This window comes from Suillus paluster, assembly GCF_016628075.1.
Source record: "Suillus paluster strain FC165 chromosome Unknown EDB91scaffold_126, whole genome shotgun sequence".
NCBI lineage: Eukaryota > Fungi > Basidiomycota > Agaricomycetes > Boletales > Suillaceae > Suillus > Suillus paluster.
The window spans coordinates 15,591-30,200 of NW_024537686.1; the positions used below are offsets into that span (position 1 = coordinate 15,591).

The following is a 14,610-nucleotide window of genomic DNA, read 5'->3' on the forward strand; positions in this document are numbered from 1 at the left end:
TGTATTTAATTTAATTTAATTCGTTTGAGCTGGCTTTAAGCCCTTAAACTAGCCTTAACCACAGTGACATCAACCAGGCTGAGCCGTATATTATATAAGCCAAACCATGTGCTCAGCTCAGTTAACCACAGCTCTCGCTGCGGCTAAAACCAACCATAAGCTGGAGCCATGGCAACACTAATTCCAATGGTTCCAGTGTAACTGTTCCACTATGTTCTGATATAAGGAAAGGGTAAGAAAGTATAGGATGTGAGTAGGAATAGTAAGGGAAGGTGTCCAATGAACAGGACAGATTCCCTAATGATGCTAAAAAGCACAAAGACACAAAATATGCAGAGGATGCAAAAGATGCAGAAGACACAAACTATGTTAAATGGTCACTGAACTGGGCAAAGTTGTAGCAGGAAGACAACACCAAGACTAAAAAGGTAACTAGACTAAGTAGGAATGCAAGTGGGAAAGAGAAGTCATACTCTGAATCAGGAGTGTAAGAGGATCGGAATCTGATGAGAATATTCAAGAAGAGATGGACATTAAAGAGAAGATCTATTGAGGGAAGGGTCATTGAGGAAGATTGGATTATTATGTTAATCAGAGATGGAATTGGCAATACAAAGGGAGAGATGTGTGCATGTGTGACTGGTGACTCTATGACAAGTTAGGATTGTGAAATGTGATATATGTGACAGGTGTGAAGAGGTGAAGTGCTTATGTGACTTGGGCATTTAGACTTAGATGCAATGTTGAGGTAGGAAAAAAGATTTGTTTGGGGAACTCATGATACATAGGAAACTACTACAGTTCCAGAATTTGAAGACAAGGTGTGCACCTTGTGTGTGCTCTACATCAATGCTCTCTTCTTCAATCCAGCCATGACAGAGCTTCACATCTATTGAACATTGGTTGATGTGTTGAATGGCATCTTTACCCATTGTGGGTGAGGAAAATAGACTCCTGAGTGAATCAGATATCTAACAAGGGTGTGAGACTAATACTTGTCCCAAGGGGATTGCTACTGAGTAGCAAGTCCTCGAGTAAGTGCAAAGAATAGACTCTGTCTAGTGACCTGAATGGTTCCAATCCTTACTAGGATCAGAAATGCACAGATGTGAAAATGCGTGATGAGCGGAACAAAGTGCACAACAAACGGAACAAGCACACAACTAGCAGAACAAATGCACAACAAACAGAACAAACACGTGGACAGAAGTCACAGATACAATGGGCAGAAGAAGAAACTACAAGCCTATATGAGGAAGATTGGGCAAAGTTGGACCAGGCTTGCATCTGGTACTTGTTCCAAGTTGTCAGATTCAGAAAGTCGGGTGTCTCGAGTGGAACACACAGATGCATGCGCATTGTGATGAGGTCAAGAATAGATTCAGGAAGATATCAAACAGTGAGTGGAGTACTGGAGAAGTACTCTGTAAGTGGAAGTCAAGTCAAGTCTAACCAAAGGTAAAAAAAACTAAGATCCCATCTTTTTCTATCTATATAGGAAGGTGTTCCAAAGAGCACTGCACTACAACCAGATGAGGCTGTGAGATAAGGATCTGGTTCTGAGAAGCGGAAAGATCCATATAAGTATCATAATATGTGTGTAATGAGATAGCGACATGTCAGTAACAGCATCAAATGTAGCAAGTACTCACCAGTGAGGGATAGAAGGACAGGGACAGGACAGAGGAGGATGTTCCGAAGGCTAAAGGGATATAACACACGTGATGCATGGTTGTTCCGCTTGGTTCCGCATTGTTCCGCTTAGTTCTGTGAAGTGGGTGAGTCAGATAAGAAGCAGATAGGTAGCAGAACACTGCGGAAAGGTACTGGTAAGATCCAGGGAATATAAAGAATACAGGCCTACAGTGGGAACATTCCCCACACTGCTGTGGGTGAGGAAAATAGACTCTGGGTGATTCAGAAGTCTATCAAGGGTGCTGAGACTTATACTCATCCCGAGGGGATTGCTACTGGGTAGCGAGTCCTCAAATAAGTGCGAGGAAACAAAGACTAGACTCTGTCTAGCTGACCCGAAGGGTTCTGGTCCTTACTAGGACTGGAAACACAAAGATGCGGAGGGTTCCCGACAAGCAGGAACTCAGTGCGCAACGAGTGGAACTAACAGAACTAACTGCGGAACAACAGAACAAATGGGGAGCAAACAGAACTAATGGGGAACAAACGGATGGAAAAGAAACCAGGAGCCTGCAGGAGGATGATTGGGCAAAGTCGGACCAGGCTGGTGTCTGGTACTTGCTCCAAGTCGTCAGATCCGATGTCGGGCAGTTTCGAGCGGAACCCACAGGGGCGGAAAAGATGCAATGTGATCAGGAATAGATTCGGGAAGATATTTTAAACAGTGAGTGGAGTACTGGGAAGTACTCTGTAAGTGGAAGTGGAGTCGAGTCTATCAGAAGGTAAAAAAACTAAGATCCCATCTATTGCTACCTATATAGGAAGGGGTTCCGAAATGCGATATGCTACAACCGGGTGAGGCTGTGAGATAAGGAATCGGTCCCAAGTAGCGGAAGGATCCGTATAAGCTACCAGTAACACATGGGAAATGAGATAGGAACATGTTCGTGACACAGGGAACGTAGCTAGTACTCACCAGCAAGGATGGAAGGATGTGGACAGGATGGAGGATGTTCCGAAGGCTGAAGGAATATAATGCGTGTGGTACGCGATTGTTCTGCTGGGTTCCGCTGGGTTCCATATAGCGGACGGGTCGGGGAAGATGCGGATGGGTGGCGGAACATGCAGGAAAATGGTGGGAAGGCATGGGAAATATGCGGGATACGGGCCTACAGTGGGGACGTTCCCCACATCGGGAAGATATTTTAGACAGTGAGTGGAGTACTGGGAAGTACTCTGTAAGTGGAAGTGGAGTTGAGTCAATCAGAAGGTAAAAAACTAAGATCCCATCTATTGCTACCTATATAGGAAGGGGTTCCGAAATGCACTATGCTACAACCGGGTGAGGCTGTGAGATAAGGAATCGGTCCTGAGTAGCGGAAGGATCCGTATAAGTACCATAACACATAGGAAATGAGATAGGAACATGTTAGTAACACGGGGAACGTAGCTAGTACTCACCAGTGAGGATGGAAGGACATGGACAGGATGGAGGATGTTCCGAGGGCTAAAAGAATATAATGCGTGTGGTATGCGATTGTTCCGCTGGGTTCCGCTTGGTTCCATGTAGCGGACGGGTCAGGGAAGATGCGGATGGGTAGTGGAATGCATGGGAAAATGGTGGTAAGGCATGGGAATTATACGGGATATGGGCCTACAGTGGGGACGTTCCCCACACCGCACAGTTGCCTAGGTACAATAAATCAACAGGCAAGGAGAGCAGTGCTGTTAAGACTGTGCTCAGGGGTAAGGCAGAGTCTGAGGGGCTTGGCTTCAGCTTGTGCACTGTGCCCCTTACCTGAGTACATGCCCCTAACTTTGGATTGTAGTCCAACTTGAGTTCTATGAGCTCCAACAGGACATTGGAGCAGAGGCTCTCTGAAGGAGGGCCAATGGACTACCAGATCGAGTGCAGGAAAGTCGGGCGGAGGTTGACCCACCTGACAGGAGAGAGTCAGAGGGCTACTGTGGTCAGAACCCACAGTAGAAACAGAGCGGATAGGACTGCTTGGACAAAGTCCAAAGCAGAGCAGAAACAAATAGGACAGATGTACAAGAGTGCTGAACTCAAGTCCAACATGCAGGAAAGGTGGCCAAGGCGCAGGAAGTTGGACAAGCAGAGAGGGCAGCCAACCTAGGAAGTCAATCCCCTAGGCCAGCAAACAGGAGTTGACAAGGGTTATGCCCAAGTCAAGGAACAGAAGAGCAGGCTTAGAAAAGGTAATATTCAGACTGAGGTATCTACAGACAAAGTACATATGTTTACATACTCTAAGGTAAGTTGCATAGCATAGCAGGAGGCTATGTGCTGAGTGTGCAGAATTACAATAGGATGACAGAGAAATATGAAGTGGAGGCTTGTAGAACAGTGTGTACATGACAGATCAGTGATCCTCAGTTATAGGAATTACTGGTGATCCAAAAGGAGAAACTATAGTACCAAACGGAGGTAGGACCAGTTGAGTGATTCCTAGTCTAGAAGTGGACCGGTCAGGCGGTCAGGCGGTCAGGCAGATGAGAAACTGGAGGAACCGAGTGGGTTGGAAAAGCAGAAATGGTGGAGGGAGTAGGAGTAGGATCGGGTGGACTGACAGAGCAGAGGAGTGGAGCTCCAGATAGGGTTGGATGGTAGGGATATAGGGTCAGAGGAAATAGGGGTAGTGTCAGAGAAGTGGAACAGAGTTGGGCAGAGGTAGCAGGGCTAATCCTGCTGAGATGCACTGCATGCATTGTCAGAGAAGGAGGGATGGAGTGGATGAGGAAACAGGGGGTTGGACCAGCAGTAGGGATGTCTGTGAATGGTTGTCACGAATTCCCAATACAAATCATTTTTCGTTTCTCAGCTTTCCTCCAGCTACTTCTAATAACCGAACCAGTCACATGACTTCACTTCATGTCACATCTTCACCTCTTCACATATCACCCATTGTATCTCCAATTGGTTCCCCAACTCCATGGGCTAGAACAATCTCACTTCCAGAAGAAGTACCAGGTTGGATCTTGGGTTTCTCTTTAGTCACCATCTTACTCATTGCTTATATATCACGACATCATGATCAGTCATCCACAGTATCATACGACTCTTTTCTCATTGGCTGATTTCTTTGATACTCAGATATCTCCTCTTCAATGTTATGTATATAAGTAGGTTAGTTAGCATAAGTACTCCTTAGACTTAACCTCTTTGTTTCTACACTTGTAGTAGACTTAGACGTTCACACTCAATCCTATCTTGTTATCATCATCAACTGTGACCGAGTCCTAGTGGTTGTGTGTTAGTCTTTGCCATTTGGTGAACGCTAGCCATAAAAATGGTATTGGAAGTGGTTGAATCTGCTATATGACAAGTGCTCTTTTGGCATTTTTGGAAGCCAACTGGGGTGGGCCCACCAGGAAATACATGATATCCATCAACCCCATGGGAGACTCAGGTGTTCGCAAAATCTGGGATCTCATGCAGATCTGAAGATGAGCATGCACTCATCTGCTAGTTGGTGCTGGTGCAGTCTTTCATTTTTTTGATGTTTACTATCTCACAACTAACTACTAGTGTCTTTCTAGTACTTCAAATTACTTGTCTACTGGTATCTCATTCTTCACATGGCATTTCTAGCCACTGCCATTACTAATACTAGTGCTATCATGCCATGCCCATTTTCCACACATTTAATTCTGTTTTTTTTCGCTCCCTATGATCTATTTTTAATGTCACTCACTCTCCTTTTTTCTCACTTTCCCCAATATCACTTACAGCGCTTTGCGAATATGATGACAGTTGTATGCTTTCGGAGAAAGAGAAAGAAATAAAAATGACAGTGTTCAAATTAGACCAAACAATGCGCATCGCGAATCCATGGCACGTCTGTTAATATCTTGTATCTTATGCCCCTACCATACAGCAGTATATTCTTTGATACATTCTCTGACAATAGTATCATTGAAATTATGAGCTCCCCTTTGAGTCAGTGCGAACAATCTGTGTCTGTTGAATCCACTGTCCTCCCAAGGAACAGCCAGAAAAAGGTTCGTCGTACTCTCGGATGACTTAGAGCAGAGCCAGCTCGTAGTGACACCATAGTACTCAGCCAACACTGCACCAATCAACCTTACATTAGCTATATATCCCCAGGATGAGATGAAGAAGCCTGACAAAAGATGAAAAGATGTAGCAGCACTCCTCAAAATTGCACAAGGCCTGGATTGGGATGAAGTGAAGGTCAAGATTACCGAGAAGCTCGCTGAACATCTCAAGCTTAAGAAACCTGATCTCTCGGACTACGAACTCACATTCTCGGTACCTCGGCATCAAACATCTCCAATCCCACTTGCAAATGAAGATGACTTCAACAACCTACATGAAGCAGCCATCAAGTGCAAGGACCCTCAAGCGAAGGTTATTATCAAGGCTATTCTCAAGAAGGTACATCAGATGAGTGCATATATGCAGTGTTAGATGACAATACCTTGATCAAGAAAGGGATGGGGAAAGAAAACAATGTTGGCAGTGATGACAAAGATGATGGGACCGACGATGACAGTGCCGACAGGCCAAAGAAGAAGAAGAAAAGCAAGGTGAGCATGAAGAATAGGTAATGAGACAAACATGCTGACGTGAATGTTAGAAAACCCCAGATGAACTTCCATTGAACATCGAGGTTGCTGCACACGTCAAGACACTGCGGAACTGGTGGGTCTGTAACAAGGCAGGGTGCCTATCGAGTGGCCAATGCTACATTCCTCCGGACAATAAAGAACATTTTCCGCTTAGCCACAACCACTTTCAGATTTGGGCTGCTGCAATGGTCATCTAAGATTTTTCTCGCTCTCATAATTAGCCACTCATGGTTTTATAGGCGAAGAATCCACCCCTTGCGACTGTAAACCAACCTCCAAACCATCATGCTTTTGATGGTTTGCATGACAACCAAATGGCTGCGAAATCACCTCTCCTTCAGCGATGTTTAGCCAATCACGACAAGAACACATCCAGTGCTCCAACCATCAACTTCAACATACCACCTGAGCTCCTTGGCTTCCTTCGTCCCCCGGCACCCGAGAATGCTGTCCACATAGAGACCGAGAGTTGATGCCCCTCCTACTTCCAACAATGGCAGCCTGGTCTCAATCTCATGCTCAATGATTTCTGCACTAAGTTTTCACTTGCAAATGTGATCCTGACCAAGTTACACAATAACAGCTACACAGGAACACGTACCATCAAGTACATTGTGGTCTCTGAGCTGAAAGAAATGGGGTTCATGGACTGCAAGATCACGGCGATGAAGGATGCTGTAGAACAATGGTCTCGTCAAGGTTAGGTTCAAGTTTGCTGCTGTTTCCACCATGAATGTACTACTATTGCTTTCACTGTGCTGTGGACAAACATTATTCCTGTACACTAGAAGTACCCTGCATGTATAAAGTACAAGATTGCATCAGAGTCTGTGATGATTGTCATGGCTTCATATGCATCAAAAATAATGCTATCCGAGCCCACAAAATAGTCCTCATGACGATGAATGAAAGCCTTGATCTTTGAGAAAGCTTCCTCGATAGGATTCAAGTCTGGAGAGTATGGTGGAAGATATTTGAGTCAGTACACCTAGAAAACATAGTCAGATTTAGATTAGCAATTGAGAGCAAGACCAACCATGCAATGCAATCATTTCTGCAACTCCTTCTCTGTGATGGATCTTCGCATTGTCCATGACAAGGACACTGAGTTTTCTAGGGTATTGCTGGCAGAGAGGAAGCTTTATGGAGGTCAGTATGGTCCGTCGTCTGGTAGTACAAAGCAGAAAGACACTGACAACTGTCAATTCCAGAAATTCAATATATTTCACAGTGGTGAATGATCCTTCGATAACTGCTGAGGCAATCATTCCATCAATCGTGAGCAGACCGAGTGCAGACACCCGCGATCCTCTGATGAAAGGCTGCTGACTTTCTGTACGTTTCCCACACTTCGAATGGCCCCAAGCCCTCCCCAGAGTACATTCGTCCTTCGAAGTTTCATCCAGAAACCCAATTTCTTCTGGCTGGTATTGTGCCATGCGAGCAACAAACTCAGCACCATGCAGCTCATTCCTCTCTTTGGCAATGCACCACAACTTTTTGTAGGAAACCCCAGCATGCTCCAGTGTCCGATGAACAGTGACATAATGAATGGAAATGAACTGGTTACTGTCAAGCATTTCGGCAAGCTCATCCAGGAACCATGTAGGACAGTGTTCGATGAGTCAGACAAGGTAATCAACATCGTCATAGTATAGAAGATGGGGGTGACCATGAGTAGTGCACAACAGAGTGACGACATCACCTGTCTCCCTCCATAGCTTGAGTGTGCGCCAGAAGGTGCTTTCGGAGAAGCCAACACAGTTTATAATGTCATCTTTGGACATATGAGCATCTTTGTAGAGTTTCATTGCAGCAATTTTGACGTCGTGGCTGATTTTGCGGAACATGGTAGTAGAGAATAACATGGATACATAATGACTGTTGCTAGTGTTTTTTTATTTTTCTCTTTCTCCGAAAGCGTACAACTGTCATCATATTCACAAAGCGCTGTAATTAACTTGTCCGCTTGCTTGTCACGAATTCCTAACACGAATCATTTTTCATTCCTCAGTTTTCCTTCGGCTATGTCCCATACCCGAACTGGTCATGTGACACCACTACCTTTCACATTATCACATCATCACCATGTCACAACTTCACCTCTTCACATTTCATCAGTCACATTGCCGATCGGATCCCCTACACCCAGGGCTAGAACTATATGTCTTCCTATCACTTAATCTCCATCTCTGACATCATTACTTATATAACGCGACGTCATACTACGTCATGCGCAGTATCGTACGACTCTTTTCTCATTGGCTGATTATTTACAGACTCAGATATCTCCGACTCAATGTTATGTATAGGTAGGGTAGTTAGCGTAGTTTCTCTTTAGACTTAACCTCTTCGTTCCTACCCAGTGTAGACTCAGACGTTCACTCTCAATATCATCTCTTTGCTCTTATCCTTGACGAGTCCTAGTGGTTGTGTTAGGCCTTTACCATTTGGTGAACGCTGATCATAACATTGCTTCAACTTGCCTTGCTTGAGATGTAGTGTTTTCTCTTAACAAGTGTGGATTAAGTCTCAAAAAAGTACAAGCAAGTGGAAAAAGTATCACACATATCAACCACTTGCCAGCACTTGTGGAGCAGACCATTTTAATTCCTCTGACTCAACAAGTATCAAAAAAGTGCAGAAAAGTGCGAAAAAAGGTAAAATAAGAGGAGAGATCTACTTGTTGAACTTGCGGCGGCTTGCCACAAGTGGACGTCACCAACCTTGCGAGTAACTTATCGGCTCTTTTGTGGGAAAATAAGTCGTAAGAAGTGACAAAAAAGGAAAACAAGGAATATGAGAATTTACTGATGCATCTCCCTTGGATGATGCTCCTCACGTAGTCTCTGAGTTCTCCTAGGACAGTGAGGATCTCCTGGGGTGCGGAAAATGATTTTCCTTGAATTTGTCGTGGACACGCATGGTGTTTAAATTGATCATAAAGTGGGTGTTCATGCATGAATTATCCTCTTCACCTTCTCGGAGATTGAGGATGACAATTGACGACTCACATCCAGACTCCTGCACCTGGTAGGAAAGGCTTGGCAAATGTCACCGGGTATCCACCGTAGATGGTGGTGAGCATGCAGGGTTGACGGTGCTGTAGATGCACTTCATAACTCTAATGACCCGAGGGAGCATAGTCTGGTGGCTAGACCACGAACCTTCAAAAATGATGCTGTTCTAATCGGGCATGTTGGCAAAAGGCAATACGCTTTGCTCATGAAATGATGAGCAGAATTTGGATCGCAAGGGTTGTCGTAGAACGTCATCAGAGTTTAAAGAATCAAGAAGGAACGACTGTCTTCCTTCTATATGGTCTGGCTAGGGGAGACTAAGTTTAAAGTAATTACAGCACATCGGAAAACGTGAAAACAGCCATGTCCTGTCTCGTGAGGATTGGTGAAACCAACACGAAGCAGAAGACTCTGCGCACGTCCTCCACGTATCCCTTCATGCTAATTGCAAGCTCGCCCAAATATAAAATGACTTTTTACGAACATACGCACCGCAATGACGCGCATGTTCCAACGCACACCGTTAGGCCGCGGTTAGGCATCCAAGAACATTCATTTTGTTATGGAGATGGTAGTACAGCGAGAGGTATGATATACGTACAGATATACAGCTCCTTGCAAGACAAGTACAAGTGATGGTGAATGATTATTTCCACAATGTTCTGCTCTCTGGCGTCACTTTGAGTGAGCCTCGCCTCAAGACCCACACATCACTGTTGAGCGTCCGCCTCTCCATTGTCGCCGTTTCCGTTCTTGTGCTTCCGGCGGATGATAACGTATGTGTCGCTCGACTCGTCACCCGGAACAGCTTCAATGTCACCACCGACGTGGCCCACACGCTCAGGCTCGATAAGTTTCCTGTTGAAATAGATCAAGGCGTGAGGAACCGTCAGCATACGGTACAGTTGCAAATACTGACCGTTCAGCGCGAACCATATCGATGTCATGGGAGAGCAGACCATGGCCGGCGACAGGGCCATAATACGAGATTCCCGCAAGGGAGCCGATGATGCACGTACCCACGAGGATGGAAAGGTAGAAGCGGTACTGGGAGTACCATTTTGGTGCTGGGAAGAAGGCACAATCAGAAGGGAGTCGCGACTCGACAACAAGGAGACTAACTCCACCCGGCAGCGGTGACTTTATTATCGGCATACCACAGTGCAGTGAATCCAACCCACTGCCAGAGCAGCGCGAAAGTGGGCTGGAGGGTGATAGTTGACCACGCCAAAACTGCGGGAGAGATGCCGAGGAACAGACGTGGGTAGCCTTTGTGCCCACCCAGACCGCTAAATTCCATACCCCAGTGGATTGCGCCTAATATAAGATGAGCCAAAGTATTGAAACAGAAGTGGGGTCACGTGCCAAGGAAGGAGAGAAGCACTGCGCCATAGTGGACTTGGAAGTTGAGTGCTTGGTCTAGGACGTTAAGCGCAACACCAGGGTCCATGTTCGTGATAGCACCCATGGTCGCAAGACCTGCTTGGTGTGCAAGATAAACGGTAGTCGCAGATGACGCGATGTATGGGATACCACCAGCGAGGCCCATGGCAAGATAAGGGGTTGGCACGGAATGGGCCACTGCAGTGGTGATGCCGAACTACATGGAATGGTTGAAGCACGTTAATAAGCCGAAGTCTTGTCAATGATTCGCGCAAATGACACATACGAAGGAATCCTTTGTGGGCTTGACGCTGTCTACAGTGAACACACCGCCAGCAATCGAGCGCGCCCAGTCTGTCATCGAATTCCCGACTTCCTCCTTCACATTCTGCGTCGCATGCTCGATAGTCTGGCTGCCTGGTCTGCCAGAGACTGAGTTAGCCGCGAAACGTGCATGAACCTGGGCAAGGTTGATAACCGCCGGATGGGCTGTGAATTGAGAAGGGCGTTGAAGAAGCTGGGGAGGACGGCGAAGGGCGAGCGAGGAACGACGAAGAGTAGCTGCGCGAGAAAGACCACCAAAGAGTGTGTTCATAGTTGCAGTAAGTTGGGAGCGCGGTCTTGGTTGAACCACACCTTATAGAGTCAACTTAAATGACGTTGCGTGACATCATACACGAATGCCAGTCGTGTATTGCCAATTCATAATGGTCAGCCTATCTACGAACCATATCATAGACACCGTCCGCGGAAATGAAAATATAACGTCCATTTCACTCAGGCAGCACAAGTAGTGTTTACAGCTCCAGGCCGCCAAGAGGAAACACACGACTTCCGCAGCAAAAGAAGGTTAATCAATAAGCAATCTACAGGCCCCATAGGGCAGGCATTCCAAAATACGGGGTATCGCATGAAAATAGACCTACAGTTTGATGAAAGATGTATCAATCCCATGGGAAAAGTCCCAAATACAGATCCTCTACAGGGTGCGCGGTCAGTTTTTGGATTAAGGCTGAGAAGCATACCACCTCACCTGATCCTCCCCGCACGAAACAATCTGCAACGAATACATAAGCGCATCAATTTTAAGATTTAATTGACTTGTGAACAATCAAATGGAGGACGGACCTTGGTACAATCGAAACCCACACAGAATATCCTTCCCGTGTGGCCGCCAGTCAGGTCAGCAACCAGCGCCCCTGTCTTTCTGTCCCACACCTGTGTTAACATAAACTTCATGAGCCTCGTATGATCCCCGCGACTGCATCCAACATACCTTAATCGTTAGATCATAGCTCCCACTGACAGCAAACTCCTCCCCAAGGGCAACGCTTCGCACAAGATGTGTATGTCTCTCTTGCTCACGCCGTGCAGCCAGTCCCTGTGATCCACACGCATGACACACGACAGTATTCGCATCTGGCCGCGGGGTATCAGACACGGGCCGTGTTAGGGAGGCATGTAAAAAGAATGGTGCTGTCCCCTGTCCCGGTATCATTGCAATATTATCTTGGGCGTGCGATGATGACGAGGAAATCGTGCCAGAAGGAATAGTATCAGGGTTGGTCGACCAGCCTTGGGACGAAGCTATGTCAAACATGCGCAGATGCATATCTGACGAGCCGGACAACAAATATGGGGGTCTGAACTCGATAGAAGCGATGCTGAAGACGTTATCTCAGTCAATGATATCCACGGGAGAACAAAATTAAGAAAGGCTTCACCCTCGTGCGTGGTGTTCTTCAAAGGTGCTGATTAGCGCACCCGTGTTCGCATTCCAAACGCGCACGGAACGGTCACCAGAGCCAGACACTATCACGTCACCGACGACGGAAACCGCGTTAACAGCTGCACGATGTGCACGAAACACGAACTGAGGCTTCAAGGACGGAAATGCATATGTTCTGACAGTCCGGTCTGAGAAAGCATATATTCAGTCCATTGTGAGATAGAACTGTAAATCGCAAGCAAACCTTTGGAACAGGTCACCAGTCTCCCGCTATCAACACGAACGCAAAGTACACTGTCGAGATGATCTTGGAGCACCTTGACGAGCCTGTCCTTGCCGAGGTCCCAGACAACTACACGCCTATCACTGCCTCCGCTCACTAGTAACCCAGCATTACCAGGCCCGTCTGCCAGCGCCTCCTCTCCGTCAGGAGTTCCCGACTTCGCAAAGTCAGAAGAGATGCATAAGCTTAGGACGCTAGACTCATGCAATTCACCGACCACGCGTCGTACGCGGTCCGTGCGCAGATCCCACTCGCGCACAGTGCGGTCCTTCGAACCCGTAAACAGCACCTGCAGAGGTGCAGACCGACCATCGAGCCCCGCAGGATACGTCCATAACCAAAGGCAGTACACTGCAGCAGTGTGTCCACCGGTGTCTGCGCAAGGTAGGGTACGCCTGCGATATGCACCCTGGCAGAAACGATTGTGTAGGAGTATGTGCGTCTGGTGGAGGAGCTTATAGTCAGGTGCAAGATGCGCGCGTCGGGGTGAAAAGCCACGTTGCGAAGTGACACGGGATATCGGGGTGATGGCAGATGTGGAGGAGGAAGAGAATGCAGTATGGTTGATAGGTATGAGGAAATGGGATAGGCCCTGTGCTTCAATGTCGTCGATGTCCATCGGCATGGACGCCCAGTCTACTGAGTCATCCCCTATAAAATCGATGACATCGCCTGCGCCCTCACCGCTACCTTCGTCCTCGTCCTCCTCTTCGTCACCCATACCTTCATCTTCGTCCCTTTCTTCGCCAACGACTGCATCCGCGGGATCTACAGCACCAAGTCCGTCCCAAGAGGCAGGCGCAGCAACGTCCGTGCGCCATTCCCAGCCGTGTGCGTAGCAAAGACGACGCCACAATGCTTGGTCTGTTGCGAGGGCGTGCCAACGTTTGGATACAAGAGAGCAGGTGAGCAATGAAGCTGCTGAGAGATGCGTGAAGATGAGGAGAGAGAGTTCTATTGGAAGGGACTGAATATTAATTAATTTATTAGTTACGGCTGTTAGTGTCAAAACATCAGACTCACTCCGACGACATCGAACTGCAATAAAGGGGCCATTCTACGCTGCAGCCTTGCAAGTACAGAACGAGGAAGAGACTCGAGGAGCTTGTATGTCATTTCTGTGAACGTTCACGCGAACAGCAGCGCCGTAGTTCGGGTGAGTGGGGAGGGGCGCGGGAAACGAATTGCTCAATATCGTGACTGCTGAGCAGATAAGATACGGACCTTCGCGCTCCCTATCATTCGATGCCATGGTGGCCAAATGCCAATCGAGGCTCCGTGCGACGCCTTTGCCTTTGACGTCTACAGGTGATCCGGTCCAAATACCGCCTAGTGAGATCTGTTGCTCTAGGTTACCTGCACTCTTGTGGGACTGCCAGCCAGTTTGGTAGTTCGCTGGTGCCATAGCTATCTCCAACCCTGAGCTGGTGGTCGCTCCGTTGGTAGTGCTGCAGCTTTGTGAGAATGCGAACTTGAGTCCTTGGATATCTGCATCTGAAAAACCGTCGTCAGTGCGACTTATCATGGTTTCTGGTATGCGACACTGATACGCTGTGGTGATACAGCAGGTCTGGGTGCGCGGCCAGATGCCTCTTGAGTCTTTACACTCAAACGTTGATTGGCAAGGTGAAGTGTGGGCCAATGTAAACAGACCAAGTAACTAGCCTAAAATGGTAATCCCTCCGTCCCACATTCGGTCCGGTCGGACAGACAACTGAGTTCGACGTGCACACTCACAAACTGCCCGAGTCGGGCCCCATATGCGGATGCCGTCCCGCAATACAAGAAAGTCAAGGACACCCGACGTCCGCCTAGAGAGGAGTCTGCCGTGTTGCACGAAATAACGCGGAGTGACTCACCGTCCTTGATGTCGTACGTGACGCTGATTCGCTCCCGAACGTGCATTGGTGCACGGCGTTCCTCTGCCACCTCTCATGCTAGCTGGT

At 47.3% G+C, this 14,610-nt stretch overlaps 3 protein-coding genes across 3 annotated transcripts; 1 reads left to right on the top strand and 2 right to left on the bottom strand.

The window, feature by feature from the left end:
- Positions 1–5,836: 5,836 nt before the first annotated feature.
- Positions 5,837–6,593, top strand: EDB91DRAFT_1001496 (uncharacterized protein; the record flags this gene model as incomplete). The annotated part of the gene is made up of 4 exons (XM_041312243.1): positions 5,837–6,068; positions 6,113–6,207; positions 6,258–6,437; positions 6,489–6,593. Coding segments are annotated over 4 exons (612 nt in total), but the record flags the coding sequence as incomplete, so codon positions are not given.
- Positions 6,594–9,942: 3,349 nt separating this feature from the next.
- Positions 9,943–11,421, bottom strand: EDB91DRAFT_120266 (uncharacterized protein). Its single transcript, XM_041320674.1, has 5 exons — positions 10,939–11,421; positions 10,635–10,869; positions 10,392–10,586; positions 10,189–10,336; positions 9,943–10,127 (listed from the first exon to the last, which is right to left on the bottom strand). Exons 1-5 carry the CDS (start codon positions 11,245–11,247, stop codon positions 9,980–9,982), a joined length of 1,035 nt encoding a protein of 344 aa, XP_041170616.1. The 5' UTR covers positions 11,248–11,421; the 3' UTR covers positions 9,943–9,979.
- A 153-nt stretch (positions 11,422–11,574) lies between these two features.
- Positions 11,575–14,189, bottom strand: EDB91DRAFT_1255078 (WD40-repeat-containing domain protein; the record flags this gene model as incomplete). Its single annotated transcript, XM_041323915.1, has 8 exons — positions 11,575–11,631; positions 11,686–11,709; positions 11,781–11,870; positions 11,929–12,316; positions 12,377–12,569; positions 12,626–13,631; positions 13,688–13,768; positions 13,803–14,189. 8 exons carry the CDS (start codon positions 14,187–14,189, stop codon positions 11,575–11,577), a joined length of 2,226 nt encoding a protein of 741 aa, XP_041170617.1.
- Between the last annotated feature and the right edge of the window lie 421 nt (positions 14,190–14,610).